The sequence below is a fragment of the Camelus dromedarius genome, chromosome 8 (assembly GCF_036321535.1).
Source record: "Camelus dromedarius isolate mCamDro1 chromosome 8, mCamDro1.pat, whole genome shotgun sequence".
NCBI classification, from domain to species: Eukaryota; Metazoa; Chordata; class Mammalia; order Artiodactyla; family Camelidae; genus Camelus; species Camelus dromedarius.
Window position 1 is genome coordinate 56895074 of NC_087443.1, and position 22600 is coordinate 56917673.

Here is a 22600-nt window from a genome sequence, read left to right on the forward strand (position 1 = left end):
CCTAGAATGCCCCCTAGTACTGTCAGCAGCACTCTCCACCTATAGAAATTAGAGAAATCTCTCTATGTCCCATTCAAATGCCTCTTCCTCCATAAAGCCCTTCCTGATCTTCCCTTACCTGATATCTTAGTATCTAGACAAGTCGCTAATCACTGTTTGTTGAATGGTTAAACACATTTACAAAGAAATAGATGAAGAATTTTTGATGGGAAACAAATCCCCACCCTCTTTCCTCAAAGCCCTTGGGGGTGAAACTGCAAGTGTTACTCACAAGAATCCTGCAGCATAGGAATCTGATAGATTGTTTGTGCCTCCAGCTGAAGTGGTCACCACACCTTCCAGCCAAATCTTCTTTCCTGGGGTGTATGTGTTAACCACCTGTTCACACAACAAAAGCAGACGGAGTTAATGAGATTTTAAAGAGCTGTTCCCAAATAAGAAGGGAACTTCCCTTTAGTAAGTTCCTCTGATCCCCAGCTCCCAGGTGGTCATGATCTGTGCTTTTGTTCATGTTGGTACACCATATACAGTGAGCTGGCATACACACACAAAAGCATTAACATTGGTACATGTCTACTCAAAGAAATGATCTTTTTTTACCCCCTAAGTAAACCCAAGTAACAATGTGACAGGAGAACAAGTACATATTTTAGGACATAAGTTGGCTACAACACCCTTCACTGGAAGATGTAGATCATACGATGCTTCCATACTAACAAGTATTGAGAAGCAAATTTTCTTAATTCTCTGTAGGGCACACCCATGGACGAGTGCACTGTCCATGCATCAGCAGTTGCGAATCTTAAGAGAGGGCAGAGATCAACGTTTGGGAGAGGTATTTTATAATTACCAAGGCATGTATGTATATTGCAACCACATTCTGAAAATAACTGCATTAAGTGTAAAAAGAAAAGTTACTGACACACAGGTGATAGATCCTCCACAGGGAGCAACCTTCCACGCAGAGACAAAGCCTCTTGTCAAAAGGTGACCCTCTGAAGTTTTGAAACGACCCAGTCTCTGATCCACAAGTTAAAAACTGGCCAGACTATCCATATCTGGGCTCAGATCCTCTGGAAAGCAATCTGGCAGTACTTAGGGATAATGTTGTGTGCTGGGTAACCTCTGAAAGCAGAGCCTGAGACAAAGGCTTGTCTATAGGTAGGTCATTTGGGAAGTAATAACAGGGAGAAGGAATGAGGAACTGGGAGACTGAAAAAGGGAAGAAGAGAAAAACAGTACAAGAATGAGTTTTCAAGTTGGCAACCACTGCTGGCAACTTGAACGCAATTCAACAAGGATCTTGGTAAGAGCCTTAAGAATTTGTCTCAGAACTGTCCCCACCGGGGGAAACCAGGGAAAGCATTTATCCCTTGGCTCCTATCCTCCAAAAGTCAAGGATAATCTTGTGACTGTCATCACTCTTTCATTGTGCAGGCACGAGTGCTGAGCAGGGTCCCTTCATTCCACACTTGCCTTAGAGAAGTCCCAGGGCAGGAAATGAGAGGTCCTACGGCACCACACCAGCACCAAGCTGGTTGCTGCCTGTGCCCCTGCCTAGCTCTGGTCTCAGAAGTGATGGCTAGAATAGGAGGTGGGACTGAGAGGGTGCCAGTTATGCAAAAGAGGATAAGAGGATAGTGTATTTTGGCCCTATGGCCCTTCCTCTCCTAGACATAAAGACCAAAGCAATTTCACCTTTGGTCTCTAAGGATACAAGGACAAGGATGTTCACTATGTCACTGTTTGTGGCAGGTGTCCATTGCTGCAGGAATGAAAAAGCAAAATGTGGTAGATACATACCATAAAATATTATGCAGCAGCTACAGCAAAACATTCCATGTAAATCCAGCAACATGAATAGGCTTTAGAGATTTAGTGGTAAGTTTTAAAAAATAGAAACAGAATGAGATTTATGGCACAATATTACTTATATAATTACTCATTCATACCTAATAACACAAAATAGTATATAAAGATACATCTCTCTTAGGGGCATGTAAATAAAGACACAAGAGAGGCATGCGTAAGAAGGAGATGAATGCAAGTGGGGATTAGAGACGAAGGTGAAAATTAAAACAAAAGGATGAACTGATGATAATAGTTTGCTGTAGCTGAGGAACATGATTTTAATTTAATTTTCTGCACCTCAGGTGCAAAAAAAGAGAAAACATACATGGGATGTAACACATATGCCAGAACTTTCCTTTTCCCAAACCTATGGACAGACGTCGGCAAGCAACCATATTCCTCTTTTCATGTCTCCTTAGGTATATCTCCCTGCCCTTTCTCCTCCATCTTCTAGAGACTGTGCATTATTTGAGACTTATTTTAAAATCAGGGTTGGAAAAGCATTTGACCCTTTCAGGAATAAAGTTGTATATATTTTTAAAATTTGAGATGTAAGAAAGAACTGTGATCAAGAAAGACCCTGAAAATTAATAGTGGAGGTCAAACTGGAATGTTGTTAAAGATTAAATTAGGATTCCTCCTTTCACCCAGAAAGAGTCACTGAGGACACCACAAGGTGATCCTCTCCCACTTCTTGTCACTGCTCAGAGTGCCCAACCCAAGGGGAGCTGGAAACAGTATAAATGAGAAAGCAAGAAAAACACCTTGAGTGATCAGAAGACAGAGCCATGTAGTGAAATTAAAGGATTACACTGATGATTTCCCTTAAAATATAGTACTAGAAAAATGTCTGTGCTTTTGATAGACTTTGTGCTTCTTTTAACACTGACTAGAACTGAGTAATATATTAGTGTTTTTCTTTTTTGCCTTTGGCTTCCAGGATATTCACAATTTAATTTCTGCTCAAAGACAGATATTGAAATGAGGCAATTAGAGAAAGCAGGTTTGGTTAAACATAACAGAATAAAACAAAACAAAAAGGTATGTACTATAAGATGATGAACATTGAAATAATTAAGCTAAGTGAAAGAAGCCAGACACAGAAGGTCATATATTATTCCATTTACATAAAATGTCTAGAATAGACAAATCCACTGGGACAGAAAGTAGATTAATGGTTTTCTAGGGTTGGAGAAAAGGAAGGAGAATGGGGGGAGGATAGGGAGTGACTACAAATAGGTATGGGGTTTCTTTGATGGGCAATGAACATGTTCTAAATTAAATAGTGGTGATGGTTTCACAATTCTGTGATTATACTTAAAATCACTGAATTTCACACTTTTAAAGGGTGAATCTTATGATACGTGAATTATATCTCATAGCTGTGTGTGTGTGTGTATAGCATTAGCAAAAAGAGAGGTGGACTCTAATAGGCAGGTAACTAATGTGGAAAGAGGAATGTGCCCTGGAAATCTGGGGTTCTACAGCATAATAGCTTGAGACTTTGGAATCATCATTATCTTGGATTTCAATTTCTTCACCAACACGTAAAGCCATAAATTTGGAGTAGATGAAATGTAAATCCTTTCCAAATACAAAATGTTAAAATGTATTAATTTTTTATAGTGTTTATGAAGGTCCTGTTAGCTCCTATCCCCCAAAGGTCAAGAGTCTCTTTGATTATGGAGCTTAAAATTACATAAACAACAAATATGGGAGGCAAAAAAAGTGAGAGCTAGTCAGAGCTGGTCATCTCAGAAACAAGATCTGGCCTAGAGGTAAACAGTGAGCGTGGTGGAAAAAGCCACAGGAGGAGGTGAAATTACCTAAGGGGAATGTATAAAAACAAGACTAACAAAGGGCTAAGGATGTCCATCCCAAAACATGAAGGCATTATCAAATGGATTTATTCATTCACTCTACAAATATTTATTGAGCACCTGCTATATGCCAAGCAGAGTTCTAGGGGCAGACAGTGAATGAAACAGAGGTCTCTACTCTCATTGGCTTATATTTTAGTCAAGGGGGGAGACTGATTATAAACATGTAAACATAATAAATGGTAAGTGCTAGGAGGAAAATGAAACAGAGTAATCTGACAGAAAGTGCCTTGGCAGGAGGGTAGGGTTGAGATTTTAGATAGTGGTCAAGGGAGGCCCCTCTAGCTCCTTTAAATGAGGACTTGATCCCAGAAAGCGGTTGGATTTATAAATTACTGTGTACACAGGCCTCTGCAAGGACACACATATGGTGTAAATAAAGTTCATCTGAATTCTCTTCTGACTTGCTGGAAGATTTGGAAGGAAACAATCTAAGACTTCTTGTTACTGGTGAAGGAGCATTGATCAGTGGTTAGGGGCATAGACTCTGCCCACAGATTGCCTGTGTTGGAGTCTTGGTTTTATCCTTGACTCACTGTGTGACTTCTCTGTGCCTTAATTCCCTGAACTGTAAAATTAGAATAATAATAAATCTATCTCAGAGCATTTTCTGATATTAAGTGACCTAATACTTGTAAAACACTTGGAAAGGTGTCTGGCAGATGGTAAGCTCTCAAAGTAAATAAAATGTTACCTAGACCATTCTCCTTGTCCAAAGCCCATGAGACTGCATTTGGAGCCATCTAACATTAGAGTTGGTTGCTTTCTTTTGAATGTTTATGGTGGTAGGTAATAGACCAGATGCATGCTAAGTAGAGGGTAAGGTCCATTTAGAATTTAAAATGCACATGGATAATTCATATTGACATAATTAGCATTCAGAGTAGTTCATTTATCCACTCAGCATAGGCGCAAGTCCTGTCCTTTTCTAGAGAAGCCACATGGACAAAAAACATAGGGAGGTAGCACTTTGATACAAAACCAAGCCAGTTATATGAAATGTTCGGTGAGGGAGAGAGTCCTACAAAGTATCAATGTTAAAGGTTCTGGGAGTAGTTGGCATGAATCAATAAGGATTTTCTGAACATTTACCACTTGAGACATGGAGAGAGGTTTGATGTACTGTGTGTCTACCATGAGCAGAGAAGACCATCACGGTGACGTGTTGGGGAGGTTCTGAAGCTGGGTGCTGGTTGGGACTGGACAGGAAAGCAGTATGGGCAGAAGAGAACAAAAAAAAATCAGGAAAAGCAGATGGAACCAGCTGCAAAATTCCCTTAGAAAGTGAAACTCTAAGAAACTAAGGGGTATGTAGTTCAACACTGTGGTTTTATGAATAAATATGATTCCCCCTGTGCTGGAAGACAGAAAATTGGAAGACTGGAGAGGTCAAGGGTACAGTTCTTGGTGAGAAATGATGTGCCAATGAAGGTTATTTTAGGAACATATTGTCCGGGGAGGGAGAAGTACAAGTGCTGAGATTACTGAAGTGAGGGGAGAGGCGAGGTGAGTGGTTGGCTCCCTTTCAGCAGTTCATTTGTCCCCAGTAGACTTCAGCCCTTGGACCTATGTGGACAAGGGAGCTTTGAGGCACCCCCAGAAGAGCTCAGCAAGTTGCCAGTGGCTGCTCAGAATCCTTCGGCCTGCTGGGGGCAGGGTAGTATGAAGGGAATCCCTCCAGCTCCCTTCTCTCATATTTCAGGGGTTGAGGACATCAGGATTGTTTCGTGTGGCTATATCAAGAGAGAGGAGGGCCAAAGAGAAAAACAGTACTGATTTGTTTTTTTGTTTTTTTTTCTTATTTTCCCTACCACTTTGAATTTTTTTAAAAAAAGAAAAACAGTAAAAATAGAGAAATAACCATTCTTGTGGCACATTTTCAGACCTGGGCTTCCTTTTCCTGTTTCTCCAAAACTGTGATCTCAGTCTTTAAAAAAGACTCCTGAGAGCCCGCTTTCAGCCACTGGCTGTGCAAGTGATGGTAGCCTTGTAGCAGCAGACATGTTGTTTATGGTTATCCAAACCCAACACCTTCCTTAATGAGAAAGGAAGCAATAAAACAGGAATAGTGGACAGGCCAGCTGGGCTAATCAGCCCTGGCAGGAGGCCCGCCCTCCCAAAGAAGCTGGAGTCCATTAATTCCAGCATCTCATCTACTTGGAAATCAACCATCCCCAGGACTTCAGGAAGAGCAGTAGCTCTTAAAGCAACCAGAACTGGTCTCCTATATTGCAGGTTAGAAGGAGCTAAAGGGCTTCAAGGAGTTTCTTAAACCTTACCTATGCACATAGTTCTCCTTGGGGGTGCCCTTGCCTCTTTGTTCTTTATTGTATTTATAAGACGTCCAATTTTTCTTTCCATTCTTTTTGTGTGTTTTTGACTCGAAGCTACCTACTATATTAAAAGAGAAGGGGATCATTTGGTTCTGCCCTTTCCTTTCTCATTGCCCCTTCTGGAGTTCTGAATCTTATCATTTCTCCCTTGGTCTTCTTGCCAAGTCCATCCTTCTCAAGACCACCCTCTACACTGCTGCCATTTGTTAACATGACAGTTTTCTCCCCAGCTTCATAACCTCAATGGCTCTCCATTACAGCATCAGAACTCAATCATGTGCTCAAAGAGGTTTATGTGATTAGTTGGCAGATGGGCTACAAGTGACTTCTTTCTGATAATACTGAAAGTAGTGATCTGGGGAATTTACTTTAAAAAAGTGGATTCAAAGTTATTACAATAGCATTCTTTTCATTCACCAGAATTATGAAATGTTTCCTTACCCTGGGGAAAAAAAGGTAAGGAGTCAGTAAATTACACACAGCCCATAGTCTATTTTATCCACTTGTCCATGGGAGTATGTTAAACATAGTGAAATGGTGGTGAGAACCACTGATCCATAGGATATGATGCCAACTGCTTTACTTAACTAGGCATCTAAGACCCTTCATAACCACCCCTTAGCTACCTCTCCTGCCCTCCCTCCCCACAAGACCTATGGTTCACCACACAAAATGAACTCACCCATGTTGTCTGATTTTTTTTTTCCTATGACTTATTTCAAATGTTACCTCCTCTATGATACTCTTCTCAAACCTTCAGAAAATTAATTCCCTTTCTGGCTTCCAAAGTTCTTTGAATCTATCTCTAACCTTGACCTTATACTGAGTTGTAATTTTCTGTTTGCTTATCCCTCCTACACTATAAGCAGCTTGACAAAGCCACATTTCTCTCCTTTTTGCATGCCCTACAGAATGCTTGACAGTTACTTTGCTTATTAAATATCTGTTAAATAATGACACAATGAAATAGTTTACTTGTTAATAAGTGAGAGAGGTAATATTTTACCAAAGGCTGAGTATCAGAGAAGGTTAACTAATAACTAATAATAACTAATAACCTCAGAACCAAGAGTAAACACCAAATCCTCATGGTTCTAGTTCTGTGCTCTGTTCAATTTTAATTGAATTTTTCTGTTTGAGGAGACCTAGAAGCTCTGGTTCACTAAACTGCCTCCATATTTAATACGTCCTTCTTAGGTTAGACAAGCCAGGCTATTCTGAGCTCAGCCATTCCAATATCTCATCACATTCTTCCCGATTTATTTCTTCTGTCTAATGTACTTCCTGTCAGTTTCATTAATTTTTTCTGTATAATTTCTTTTTATCATCTCCCTGTTCCAGAGTGCCATATTTGCTCATTTTCTTTTGGTATCAGATCAATTTTTAATTTGTGGCTTCTGTTTCTGTGTCATTTTTAGGATTTAAAATTGTATTCTCTGCTCTTTTTATCTCAAACCACAGAAAAGCAATTGAGTATAATTGCAACAAAACATAATATTAAAATAGGAACATACACAATAAAGAAAGTCACTAGGGAGGCAAGGAAATTACGAGCATATGCAAGAAAATGAGGAAGAAAGTTTCATAAAGTCCCAAAGCAATGACTACGCTCAAGGATAAGTGCTGGTGGAGGGAGAGATTGGACAGCAGCTACTTGCACATAAATCACTCCTCCTCCCTTCCACAGTCTTTTTCTATTACTAACACACGCCAGGCTTACTAGATGGTCTGCCTACTGACAAGTCATAGGTTCCACCAGGCTCAGAGGTAATTTCCTCTCACTCAGGACAAACCCTATGATCCCCGCATTTCCATGTAGAAATATTAGAAGGTCACCCCAAGCTGCCTTTTCCTCCTGAAGAAGACCTTTTCCCCAAGTAGCAATTTGTTCCCAGGGCCGTTCCCCCCATATGTCCTTCATGTTATCACTGCCTGCCACACAACAAGACCTCACTATACATTGGCTAAAAAGCCTGTGCACATGAAACATATGAATTGAGTCTGGTGAATGAATGCAAATCACTCCCTGAAAATCCTTGTCCTCTTCCTCTATATAATACTGTGGAAATATTAGATATTACCTAATATTATGGTACCCAGCTTTAACTTAGCCCTCACTTTTAGGATATCCACCCCAGGTTATATCAACTGATTGGGGGGATTAATTTAATGTTCTTCCATCAAGAACATTCAGTATTCTTCTTTTAAAAAAGGTTTCCTAATCCTGGGTGGTCAGGAATATAAATATCACACGGGTTACAAAATTAATGGTTAACAAGCATGGGAGATGCACAGCGGTGTACTGGATAGAGCATGGGCCCTGGAGTTAGGAGTTCTAATTTCACTACTTAGCAAGTGTGGTTTCTTCAAAGGGTTAGTAATATATGATGCATTCAATAAATGGCATCTGTAACCAGAAGGTAATACAATTACTCTATTTCTATAAGTTGATGAAGTATTTTTCACTTTTTAATGGTTTTGAAATCAGAATGTTTTTCATAATCAATATCAAAAGAAACTTGCCAGCTGTTTATTTCCCCCATCAGCTGTTATTAATCTGATGGTACATTTTATAGTTGTTTGTATTTAAGAATCAAGGAAATATGGTTCATGTAATGACAATGCCTTTTATGGTAAACATACCTTTCCAGCTAGATTCCCCTGTTTATCATCAGTGTCTTATATCTGAAAGAGAAGAGTCAAAGTTCCCTTGGGTCATATTCTCCCAGTTGCAGATGCACAGCCAAGTGGAGTCACAGAGGCTAATTTACTCAGGGAAACTCTTGAAGCTTAGAACTTCCAGCTCCCCACTTTCACAAGCCTCTACTTGTATCCTGGGAAGGGCCCTAGTAATGTATTCATATGGCCAGCTATATTTCTAAATCATGCAAATTTGTTTTGTTTTCTTTTTTCTTAAAGAGGTCCTCATTGTATTAAATTCCAGCCCCACACAACTTAGAATCATCTGGATGTCACCTAAGGTATTAGTGTGGCACAATTTGTATTTAGGGTCCTCTGCCTTTCTTGAGTACTCCTTGGCTCGTGTTTCTCTTCCCCTCCGTCAAAACCTGCTCTTGGGAAAGAACCATCTATTTGAATAGTAACACCTTAGTGTGACTTTAAACCAGTGTAGTTTACCTCTTCTCAGGTTATCTACATTCTGCATCCTCCTCCTAGTGTAAAATGAAAATTATTTTTCTAAAATGAAATATCTGGCATTAGCAAACTGACTGAAATGTTACTTTGAACCATAAATAGACCTTTTCCTTCGCCCCTAACCACATACCTAGAGGATATCTCCTACTATGTCTAGATGTAGGCATCAACTGTTTACGGTTGTCTAAATCAATTTCTGTTTATTCAACACTATACTGCAAAGTTAGTAGCAGATTAGATTCTTCTTCATGTGAACAGTGGAGATAGCATATCTAAATGTGAATGAGATGAAGATATTTCTTTGCTTCTTTTACACTTCTTCCACTATTTTACTCTGCTCATTCACCTTCCCCTCCCTAACTTCCTCCCTCTAACATTGACTGAGCACCTGCCAAGTGATAGGCACTATGGTAGGCACTGGCACACTGAAATAAGCATTCAACATTATTGAATAAATTAGTGAATGAATGAATGTATGAATCAATCAAAACCTGATTTTTTTCAGTGGTGATACTGTTCTTACCCTAGTAATGTGTTTTTATTTCCCAGTTTTCTTCATTAGAGAAAGTTAACATGATTATTATCCTCATTTTCCTTTAGTTGTATGTCCAGTTATTCTATTATCCTCAGGAGTAACTGTTATTCTTTTACCCTCTTCCCCTTTGATATACTTTGCTATAAGAAGTAGGTAAACCAAAAGGTTGGTTGAGAACATTTCTTTTTTAATCTATTAATTACTTCGAAAGAATTAAATATTCCTCTGCCTTACCTACTTCCATGATCCTGCAACTAAGATGTATTGGAAAAAGTGACATGATGTTAGTGAGTGTATTGAGATTTCAAAAGAGTTAATCTTTATTCAGTATTACAAGCAATCATAAGCAATGATGATATTAATAAAAGATCATGGTCATATTATAAACCACATAAATCATTCACCCCATCATACATATTTACAACCAAGAGTCCTCTGATCACATCCTAAGAAGAACTATGTAAATTAAAAGGTGTCTATCTTTTAGGTGTTATCCTAAATGTCATTTCCTCTGGGAAGGACTTCCCTGATTTCCTTTCCTTTACAAACCAAGGTAGATACATCCCACCATGGGCTCCCATAGCATCCTATATGTCCTGTTATAGGAGTCATCCCATCTTACTACCACTGCTTGCTTTGTTAACTGTTTTCCCACTAAACTATAAGGTCTATGAGGACAACCATCACATCCATTTTATCCCCAGGGATCTGGAAGATACTAAGAATGTTACAAACAGTTGATAAATGAAGGAAGAAAGGGAAGAAAGAAGGAGGGAGGAAGGAAGGAAAATTTCAACTATTAGGGAAGCCAATTGTTCAGTTTATTTAGTATTTAAAATGCAATCAAGAGGATAGTACTTTTGAAAATACTTTCCTTATGATTGGGATTTCACCAACTCCTTCCTGTGCTTATTGAGTTGCTGAAAATAATATCAACAAGTGTTATTTCCTCCTCTGACTCCTCTAGGAGATGAGACGCAAATCATAGGGTCTAAGTAACTTAAGCCAAAGTGGTTCTTCTTGGTTCTTATGTCATTGTTTTGGAGTCAGCCCAGCAATATACCATCTGCACTGTATCCTCAACATCTCTCACTTTCCCATCTGACTCTTGCCTGCATTGTGAGATTCTCAACTCTTTCCCTTGACTCATCTCCCAAAGTATAGACGATTATCCTCATTCTATGGAAGGAAGATTCTGTGTGGATCATCCAAAGGAGTGGGTTGCTCAAATAGTATCTCTGGCTTTCAAATGCATCATGCAGATTTTCATATAACCAGAATTCACCCACTGCTCAGAAAACTGAGAATTCCTCTTTAAGTGGCAGTCCAAATTTGGAAACCACAGCTGTTTTTAACAATTGAGTCATTGCCTTTCAGGTGCCAAGAATATCACCTATCATATTCTCCAGGGTTCAAAGAAAGAGGAAGGAGAAAAAAGCAAACAGCAAGTTGAGGGAAAGGTAACATGAAGCTTCTCGAGTCATATAAATTATTATTAAAAAACTGTAATAACTGAAACAACAATAATAATAGCAATTAACTAGTATTCACTAGCAATTAAAAAAACAGGACCTCATGTGACCTTCTTGATCTCCCTAAGGGAAAGAGGATCGTATAGGGCCCCTATCTGTTGAGTACTGGTTCCAAGAAGCGCTGTGGATATCAAAATCTGCAGATGCTTATACAAAATGGTGTGGTGTTTGTATATAACCTAGGTACATCCTTTCATGTACTTTAAATCATCTAGATTACTTATAATTCCTACTAATACAATGTAAATGCTATGTAAATAGTTGGAAATATAATGTAAATAGTTGCCAGTACATGGCAGATGCAAGTTTTGCTTTTTGGAACCTTCTGGAAGTTTTTTCTCGACTATTTTTGATCCTTTGTTGGTTGAATCCACAGATGCAGAACACATGGATGTGGATCCGGATGACTGACCATATTCTTAGCATCCTCATTTTACAGATGAAGAAACAAAATCAGAGAAGTTAAGTGAATGGCCCAAGGTCACACAACCCAAGTCACCAGACTTCAAATCCTCTATTCTATCTCTTGTTCAAACAGCCTCATCACTGATTTATCTAAACAATCTCACACAAATCTGTTTTTGTGGAAAATGTACCTTTTCCCATCACTGTGGACCTAAGGAGAGGTCATTAGGACTTCTCTGAACTCAGAAAAGAAATAAAGACTCCATTTCTAAGTTTTGGATGAGGGTTCCAGGTATATACATATTAAAATTTTACTTGGCCCTTCTCTGAACTGGTTTTGGGGGTTTGCAAGAAAGAAGTTTGATCTTTCTGCCCCAGTACAAATCTTGGAATCTAATTTCCCAAATTCCCTTCCCACCCTCAGGGGACATCAGGAACAGCCAAAGCAACTTTCAACTGGCAAAGCTCGGTGACCCCTCTCAGGTCTCCCAGGCTTCATCTCCCTAGGACAGGCCAGTACCTAGCATATCCTGGGCTGTGATGAGAGACCCTCATCCAGTAGACCTTAACAACTGGGTCTAGGCTGCTGCAGCCAATAGAAACTCTAGCCCATGAATCAAATCTCAAGGAATCTGTGATCCAGCAACACCTCCAGCAGATACCCATTTAAGGCAATATCTGGCAAGAGCTTTGTAAAAAGAGAGTTGGAAAAGAAAAACCAGTCAGAGAAAAGAAACAAGGAGGATGAAACTTTGGCAGACAGTATTTCCCAAAAATGACTGAAAAAATATTTCTGGTCTTATATGCCCTTCCAGAACCTTGTCACTCCCCCATCAAGAGGAGTTTATTTCTTCTCTCCTTGAATCTCTATGTGTCTTGGTGACTGTCTTGGTGAATAGACTATGGTTGAAGTGATGCCCTATGACTTCTGAGGGTAGGTAGAAAAGGTGACCCAGCTTCCACCTGGCTCTCTTGGACATCTGACTGTAGGACCCTGGGAGGAAGCCCAGGCTGCATGAAGAGTTCATATGTAGGTATTCCAGTTGTCAGCTCCACAAAGGTGCCAGTTGACAACTGACATCAACTAACCGCCAGACACGAGTGAATGAGCCTTCTGAGGATTCCAGTACCAGCCTTTGAATCACCCTAGACTTTGTGTCTTCCAGCTGAAGCTAATGGAACAAAGACAAGCCATCCCTATGGGAATTTCTGACCCATAGAATCCACAGTCATAATAAATGGTTGTTTCAAGCCACTACATTTGGGGGTAATTTGTTGAACAGAAAGTCATAACCAGAGCAGGAACCTAGGCCTAAGGAGACATGTGGGCTTGTTCTATTTGCAGTCATTGAAAGGTGACTCCAGGCCCTACTGCTAATTCTAGTCATCCCCTGCCAGGTGCCTTCTGCACATAGGTCATTTCTCCTGAAGGCTCAACTGTTCCGCCCTACAATTGCACTTGGCTATCCCCTTCCAAGTTCATCAGAAATGTTTTTAAAGGTCTGAATCTCAATTGTGTATAGGGTTTCGGCCCTTCTCCTTCAGTTTCTTTGGCCTTGCCTGGACAAATCATAAGTTTAGGCACTTACTTCAGATGGTGAAGGAGTATGCAGTGGTGGAGGGTGAGAGGTACTGGGGAGAAAGGGAAGAGTCTAACTCCCAATACCTTTGTCTTAGTTTTGATCTAGAGCTACCTATTCTACTTGAAGAATTACATGAGCAGAGTTAGAACCTTCACTCTCAGTGCCATGATACAATTGAATCATTTTACTTCAAATGATAACACTTTCATCAGGTCATTAGACTCAAAACCAGGAAAGCCAAAAATATAAGGACTTGTCTATCTTGTACACTGTTATAATGCAGACACTTAGAATAGTGCCTGGAACATAGTAAGTTCTCAATAAATATCTATCGAATGAACAAATGAATGAATGAATGAAATTTCTCCCCCTCTTTTTAGAGAGCAATAACTGATGTTGGATTAGCATAATATGTTTAGAAAACTGACAGGTATATATAGAATAGATAAACAAGTTTATATTGTATAGCACAGGGAAATATAGACAAGATCTTATAGTAGCTCATGGTGAAAAAGAATATGAAAATGAATGTATGTATATTCATGTATGACTGAAAAATTATGCTGTACACCAGAAATTGACACATGGTAAACTGACTGTAATTCAATAAAAATTTTTTTTAAAGTATGATATTGTAAAAAAAAAAAAAAGAAAATTATAGTGTTCAAAAGGTTGACGTTCTACTACATTAGGTAACGTTTTTCAACCTGTTCAAAGTATTAAACCTTGAAACTGTGAGTTCCTTGAGGGCAGAGACTGTGTCTTACTCCATTTTGAATCCTCAACACCTAACACTTGGCCTGGTACTTGCTAAGAGCTTGGTAAATATTAAACATTTAAATATTAAAAACTAAATGAATGTCAAACAAAGACTGGCAGATTTTTTAAAATTAAATTATAGACAGTTTACAATGTTGTGCTATTTCTGGTATACAGCAGAGTGATTTAGTTATACATTATGTATTCATTTTTATATTCTTTTTCATTATAGGCTATTATAAGGTATTGAATATAGTTCCCTATGCTATATAGTAGGACCTTGCTGTTTATCTATTTTATATATAGTAGTTAGTATCTGCAAATCCTGAACTCCTAGTTTATCCCTCCACACTCCCTCTTCCCCACTGGTAACCATAAGTTTGTTTTCTGTGTCTGTGTCTGCTTCTATTTTGTAAATAAGTTCATTTGTGTTTTTTTTTTTTTTTTAGATTGCACTGATAAGTGATATTATATGGTATTTTTCTTTCTCTTGCTTACTTCACTTAGTACGATGATCTCCAAGTCCATCCAGGTTGTTGCAAATGGCATTGGCATTATTTTACTCTTTTGTTATGGTTGAATAGTATTCCATTGTGTGTATGTATGTATATATTCACACATAATTTCTTTATCCAGTCATCTGTTGGTGGACATTTAGGTTGCTTTCATGGCTTGGCTATTGTAAATACTGCTGCTATGAACATTGGGGTGCATATATCTTTTTGAATTAGAGTTTCCTCCAGATATATGCCCAGGAGTGGGATTGCTGGATCATATAGTAAGTCTATTTTTAGTTTTTTGAGGAATCTCCATACTGTTTTCCATAATGGCTACATCAAACTACATTCCCGTCAACAGTGTAGGAGGGTTCCCTTTTCTCCATACTCTCTCCAGCATTTACTGTTTGTGGACTTTTTAATGATGTCTGTTCTGACTGGTGATACCTCACTGTAGTTTTGATTTGTATTTCTCTGTTAATTAGTGATATCAAACATTTTTTCATGTGCCTATTGGCCATTTGTATGTCTTCCTTGGAGAAATGTTTGTTTAGGTTTTCTGCCCATTTTTTGATTGGGTTGTTTATTTTTTTATTATTGAGTTGTATGAGCTGTTTGTATATTCTGGAATTTAAGTCCTTGCCAATCACATCATTTGTAAATATTTTCTCCTATTCTGTAGGTTGTCTTTTCATTCTGTTTATGGTTTCCTTTGCTGTGCAAAGCTTGTAAGTTTAATTTGGTCCCATTTGTTTATTTTTGCTTTTATTTCTATCACCCTGGTAGACTGCCCTAGAAGAACATTGCTAAGATTTATGTCAGAAAATGTTTTGCCTATGTTTTTTTCTAGGAGATTTATAGTGTCTTGTCTTATGTTTAAATATTTAAGCCACTTTAAGTTTATTTTTGTGTATGGTGTGAGGGAGTGTTCTAACTTCATTGATTTACATGTTGCTGTCCAACTTTTCCAACACCACTTGATCAAGAAGCTGTCTTTCCGCCATTGTACATTCTTGCCTACATCAAAGATTAATTGACCATAGGTATGTGGGTTTATTTCTGGGCTCTCTGTTCTGTTTCACTGGTCCATATGTTTGTTTTTTGTGCCAATACCAAGCTGTTTTGATTACTATAGGTCTCTAGTATTGTCTGAAGTCTGGGGGAGTTATTCCTCCAGCTTCATTCTTTTTCTTCAGTATTGCTTGTCAATTCTGGGTCTTTTGTGATTCCATATAAATATTAGGATCATTTGTTCTAGTTCTGTGAAAAATGTCCTAGGCAATTTGATAGGTATCTCATTAAATCAGTAGATTGCTCTGGGTAGTATGGCCATTTTAACAATATTGATTCTTCCAAACCAAGAGCATGGGATATCTTTCTGTTTCCTTACATCATCTTTAATTTCCTTAATCAGTGTTTTGTAATTCTCTGTGTATAAGTCTTTTACCTCCTTGGTCAGGTTTATTCCTAAGTATTTTATTTTTTTGATGTGATTTTAAAAAGGATTGTTTTTGTTTTTATTTTACTTTCCTTTTCTGATTTCATTGTTAGTGTAAAGAAATGCAACTGATTTCTGTATGTTAATTTTGTATCTTGTTACCTTGCTGAATTCATTTATCAGCTCTTGTAGTTTTTGTGTGGAGGCTTTAGGGTTTTCTATATACAGTATCATGTCATCTGCATATAGTGATAATTTTACCTCTTCTCTTCCAATTTGGATACCTTTTATTTCTTTTTCTTGCCTGATTGCTATGGTTAGGACTTCCAAAACTATGTTGAATAGAAGTGGTGAGAGTGGGTCCTTGTCTTGTTCCAAATTCTAGTGTGAAGGCTTTCAACTTTTCATTGTTGAGTATTATGTTGGCTGTGGGTTTATCATAAATAGCTTTTATTATGTCAAGTTATTTCCCTCTATACCCATCTTAGTAAAAGTTTTTATCATGAATGGATGTTGAATTTTATCAAATGCTTTTTCTGCATCTATTGGGGTGATCATGTGATTTTTCTCCTTTCTTTTGTTGATATAGTGTATCACATTGATTGATTTGCATATGTTGAACCATCCTTGTGTCCCTAGGATGAATCCAACTTGATCATAGTGTATAATCTTCTTTATGTATTGTTTAATTCAGTTTGCTAGTATTTTGCTGAGAATTTTTACATGGCAGAGATATTTCAAAAATCATTTAGTTCTCTTAGGCTTTGCCTAGTAGGAAATAATGACAGATAAGGGTGTGGTCAATGCACCTGATCCCTAGAGGGATCAGACTGGGATGCAGAAATGCAGAAGTCCTGAGGCCTCCCAGTCTCTAAAGACTCAAAAGGCTATTTGTAATCTGAGTATGATGTTGGTATGGATGCAAAAAGTGTACAGACCTCCACTTTAGCAATCAAAAGTGCTTTTCTCTGAGTGCTTCAGATAGGATTTTGTTTCACAGCTAATTTTATGATGAGACATTCATTTATTCATTCATCCCATACTGATGGGGGCTTACCTGTTTCTATTTTTCTTCAAAGGTTTGTTTAAACTGTTCAAGAGAAAGTTGAGTGTTCAAAAGGTTGTCATTCCTTGGAAAAGGACCTAACCAGGCAACTAAAGATGTGATATCACCATTTTGTAAAGGCAGATGGGAACTGTAGACATAAGATCCTCACAACTTAGATCAATTAAAAATGTGATCTGCATGGGGTGGAATCACTTGAAAAATGACTGTTAAGAATAGAGATGTCTGGGATCTACTCCAGACAAACTAAATCAGAATATCAGAAGTAAGACTGGAGACTTTAGGAGCAGCTTCTGGTGACTTTGTACTCAAGTTTGAATTATTACCACAGGTGTCATGCTAATAGGACCTACCTGTAATCACCTAATTTAATCTGGTTTTCCCCATATCTCTACAAAAATAAGATGTTACTTGGCTGATTTAAGATGCTGAGGCATAGTGCAAATGTGGCTCAGAATTGCCAATTCCTCAGACTAGAATGCCACTGAATGAATGTAATCATTTTATCCTTCAACGAACCCAAAATAAACCCCTGCAAAAAGAAAGTAACCTATTCTTTCCTTAAGAAACTCGCAATTTAGAAGCCAATTATTACAAAATATGTTTTTAAAATAGAGATGTTTTTATGGTTGGATATGGCATATTCAAACTCTTCTCAGTCTATAAAACAATAAACAACAACCATCAGCTGTGAGAGGTGGCTCTCAGCCATGCACATCTAGACTGTACTACTTTCTACTAACAATACCAACATCCAGCTGGAAGTCTGTGACCTTTTCCTTGCCTTAACCCCAAACTCCTCTTTTTCCCAGGAGACTTCTTACTCACTTTCTGAATTTTCCTAATCTGGTCAGAGAGTGTGTCTAACAGACGAGTTTTCAGGAAGTCCATCACCTTGACCACCCGGCCATCAATGTAGCAACTGGAATAAAAATAAAATAAGAATCAGATAAAATCTGGAGCAGGAGACTACAAGTACACTTCTTGAGCCAGAGGTCTCTGTTGCCTGAGGAAACAGCCCAGGGTTCACTTCGGCTTTTATATCCTAAAAAGATTTTACTCTGGGTACTTTTCAAACAAGTAATGTATTTTTTTACCTTCTTCATTTTCACCTACATTTGTGGGCTAATAGTGTGATTTTTTTTCAACCTTCTCACATGAAACTGCATTTACTGCTCTTTAGGGACTGAAAGGAACTGTATAACACAAATTGGGTAATGGGGAAAAGTTTACTTTCTTTCCCTCCTAGGGAAAGTCATTTAGCATCCCTCTCATACCATCCCTACTCCCACCTTAAAGTAATAAAGGTATGTGAGAAGTTTGAAAGAATACACAAAAATTTTGACAGGTTTCCACACCTTTAAATAAGAAAACAGCAATCACAAAAATCTGATTTAATGCAGTGAGTGGGTCTCAAAGGTTTCATCTCCAGCTCACTTCCCTGGGCAAAATACCTTATAGTCAACCTCCCTCCACCTCCAGAATAAATGAGTAAACCAATAATTAAGTTAGACAGATTCAAGTCCAGGTGTCCTCTCCAAAAAAGGCAACAAATTTGGCATTCATTAGTGTGGTGGTATTCCAGGTTTTGCTAGGTAGCTTAAGTGAAACATCAAATTATTGTTGTTAACATTTAACCAAAACAGGTCCATCCAGACTTGCAGGGACACTCTGCGTGAATCCTTTCTCTGAAGACTAAGCCCAGTGTGAGGTGACCTTCATTATCTCAAAACTCCCAGATCCCATCTTTGTAAAATTCTGAATTGAATCAGTTTAATTTAAATCAATGCTTATGACTCCTGGGTGCCTTCTCCAACCCATTCAGGTCTCCTTGGCTGATGGATAATGATAGATTATGTCATTTTTAGTAAGATGCAAACCTATCAGTATATATTATAGCTCTATGTGAAAATTCTTTTTAAATTCCCATACCAGTAGTGATAGATGTGGTGAAATAGATATAGTGAAATGGTTAAAATTCTTGTAAAATTGTAAAGCAGGTTCTCTGGTTGAAGTGAGGGTGGGAGATGAGTTCCTCCCACACAGCCTTCCCCTTGGCCTCCCATCACCACCTAACACGTTTCCATAGAATCCAATGTTTAAATCATTGCTATACTGGAAAGAGTTTGGGTTTTGGAGCTAGAGATACTTGAGTTCAAATTCCAAATCAGGCATTTACTACCTATATGATCTTGGGCAAGATGTTTGGCCTTTATGGGCCTCAGTTTTCTTATGCTTAAAAGAGAGGTAACATATCTACATCTTAGGGTTGATTGAAGATTAAGCAGATAAACCTAAAGTGTCTGGCACACGGTAGCCATTCAACAACTCTTAGTTCTTTTCTGATTTCTCTAATTTTCAGCTCACAAAGATGGGGTCATAAATGATAGGGAACTGACTAATGTGTGTGCACAAAATCCTAAAAGTGAAATTGTTGAGTCAAAGGGTACATGCTTTTGAAAATACTGGTAGTTAGTTATATTAGGGAATAAAATAAACCAATGATATGACTTTCACCTCATTTCTGGTACAGATGCTAGACTCAGATCCAATAAACATCTATCATGTGCAACACACACAGTTGGGCATGTCTGTGTCCATTACCTCACAATCTCTTCCTATTAGTGCTTCACTATTAGTAACTTTGATTTTTTTAAAGTTGTGATTAGACTGCATACTACCTGAAAGCTAGGAATATGAAAACACTGCAGTATTAAAATTAAAAATAATTCATGCAATGTTAATCAAATACACATTGAAGGACATGAATATTTGTTACTATATTGCAAGATATATGATAAAAATGTACTGTAATTAGTGGTTTTTTATATTTTAATCAAATATACTATAGTTTCTTCTTTTTTCTTTGTTAGCTCCTAGTAGCTATTTTAAACATCAGAGTTTATAAGTTTTGCTGGCAACACATATAGTTTAATGTTCATTGAGATAAAAATGCCACATATACTTTTTCAACATATAGGCTTCTCTGTGAACACGTTTCCTATCCCACACAATCCATAGCCCAGGCTTAAGGGGACTTCACTCTTCTCCTCTCTTTTGTCTCTTTTCTCAAGCACACAAAACTTGTAGTTAGAAAACCTTGGTTCAATCCCATCTCTGCCACTCATGACCTATATGATACTGGGTTTCCCCTTCTTTAAAACTTGTTAAAAAAGAACCTCCAAACTGATTGATACTATTTTCACAGCGTTACTGTACTAATAAAATCAGGAAAAATACTGGACATGGAACTCAGCACATAAAAGGTATTCAATAACCAAATCTACCCTCCAGGTGACTTAAGCACCCAAAGTGGCAGCAACCTAGACTAAAAAGCCATGGTATGGGGTAAGCAGGGGAACATCTGTCTGGAGGACAGTATGTTCATCTGCTGTAGGATTTGGAATGAGGGAAGCATGAAGCAGAAAGAACAGGCTCGATTCCCAGTAGGTGAGAGGCAGAGGGAGAGATGGAGAAGGCTGTGATTAAGCTGTAAAAGTTTAGAGTTTGAAAAGACCTCATGGTCACGTGATCTAAAGCATGTAAGCTTGCTACTACATCTCTGAGAGGTGATTATCTAGGACAGGGAACCCACTCTCATACATTCCTGATACTTTTCCATCATACCACAGCTCGAATCCAGGAAAGGCTCTTCTACTATGGGTCTAAAATTGGCTCCCTCTTACTGTCCACTCAGTGGCTGTTTTCTAGGACCCAGGAATAGTCCAATTCCTCCTTCATGTGATACATGGGAGAAGAATTCCAGTAAAAACTTTGGCTTAAGCTTTTTAAAGCCTATTCCTGGCCCCACTTTTAACCTAACAAGCTGGATTCAATCATTCTCAGTTGGTCTCAGGCTATTCCTGTGGGCTGTGAATTAGACTGGAAGGGGGAGAGCTCCAGGCAGGAAACCAGTGTGACAAGGTTATCTTATCTCAACAGTGCAGGCAAGAAGGAGTCTGGCTCTAAGTAAGGGAGGTCACGGAAAAAGTAAAAGTGAGACCTTGTGAAGAAAGAACTATTAAAATAAAGCTTCTGTAGAGTGTAAGAGAGATGGGAAGGGAGTCAATGATGACTATGAATTTATGAGAAAGAATGTCTCAGAGAACGTTGGTGTCAAGGACATGTAGGCTAGTCAGACTTGGTTTTAGGTTTGTCAAAGGAGAGAAAAGATTCTGTCCGAGGTATCAAAGACACATAGAATATCAAAGAGAGAATATATAATAGATAGTTGGAGATGTGAGAAGTAGGTACAGAGAAAAGTTGAGACAGAAAACGCTGACCTGGATATTTTCTTCAGTTTGTAAGTAATGGATGAAGCTATGGCTGTAGATGAGCTCTCTAAGAGGGTAAGAGAAGTTATCAAAGATACAAGATCCTCTAAAATGTTTCTCAGACATGGCTGTAGGCATTGTCTCTATCTTTGACCCTTCCTTCTCGAGGCTGACCATCACAGTGTCTTCTCAAAAATTTCAGTCTAAGTGAGACTCACATTTGGAGTCAGAGGAATCGTCATATTATACTGAGAAGTTTCAGCAACTTTCATTTGCAAACATAAACCCACATTTATATTGTACTATGGAAATAAGAACTTTGGCCCTCTACAATTTAGTATTCTTTTTAAGAGAGGGAATAATTTAACCATAGGTATGAGTTGATAGATACCTGAGCCTTTTTCTTGCATATCCCTGGACAATTAGTTTGCTGCACTTACCCTTCATAAAAGTGGAGCTTCTAAGAAAACATTCAATGTCAACAATCTGTGGTTATTTGACAAACTCCTGCCTGTTATAGAGCCTCAGTTCTCTGATAGTGGCTGTCCTTGTAAAAGGCTCAATATATCATTTAGATCTGGACATGATAGCCTGTGATGACCACTTTGTAAGACTGAATTGTTAAAAATGATAAAGATGGTGATTCTAACCAAGACTGGGTAAAAGAAGGTAGGACTGGATTCCAGCTGACAGTCCAGTGACTTGGGGGCAACTCTCTCTGCTTTCCTCCGTTATTCTCACTGGGAAGATGATTCTTTGCTACCATCCAATCTCCCCTCAAGAGTTAACTAGTTTAGTAATGGCTATAAAGGCATCAGAAGACCAAATGAATCAGAGGAAGGAAGGAAAAAGAAAAGAAGGAAATTCACCAATTAAAGGTACTTCTCAGCAACTTCCAAATAAATCCCGGCAGAATGGTTGGTTCTAGAAATACTTGGACTGATACTTTTAGGTAAATCATAGTCCTCCTCCAAGCTTTCTTGAATTTCAGCTTCTTTAGGATCACAGCATAAGTAGCTGAGTTCAACTAAAAGGTGAAGCCAGGAGAGGCTGTGCAGAAATAACCTCTCTGGGAACCCTTACTACAAATGCAATGAGCTTGAAACCTTTGTGTGTGGACAAACAGCCTGTCTGGCTCAGCACCAGCAACCATCATTCCTTCCTCTGCTGGCCTCTAGACTGCCAGGCCGTCTCACACGCACATCTGGGGAAGTGGCAAAGATGGCAGAACATACAAAGTAAGTGGAAATACTTACCAATTCATTCACCAACTCTTGCTCTCCTTAGTTTT

The 22600-nt window shown here is 38.4% G+C and overlaps 1 protein-coding gene across 4 annotated transcripts in view; it reads right to left on the reverse strand.

The window, feature by feature from the left end:
- HPSE2 (heparanase 2 (inactive)) overlaps nt 1-22600 on the reverse strand; it is a 620206-nt gene that overhangs the window by 130607 nt on the left and 466999 nt on the right. For all 4 annotated transcript variants that reach the window (XM_064488325.1, XM_031461575.2, XM_010974414.3 and 1 more), the window contains 2 exons: nt 17864-17957; nt 272-378 (listed from right to left, as the gene is read on the reverse strand). In XM_064488325.1, the coding sequence (XP_064344395.1) occupies nt 272-378; nt 17864-17957 (201 nt within the window). The remainder of the gene's footprint in view (nt 1-271; nt 379-17863; nt 17958-22600) is intronic.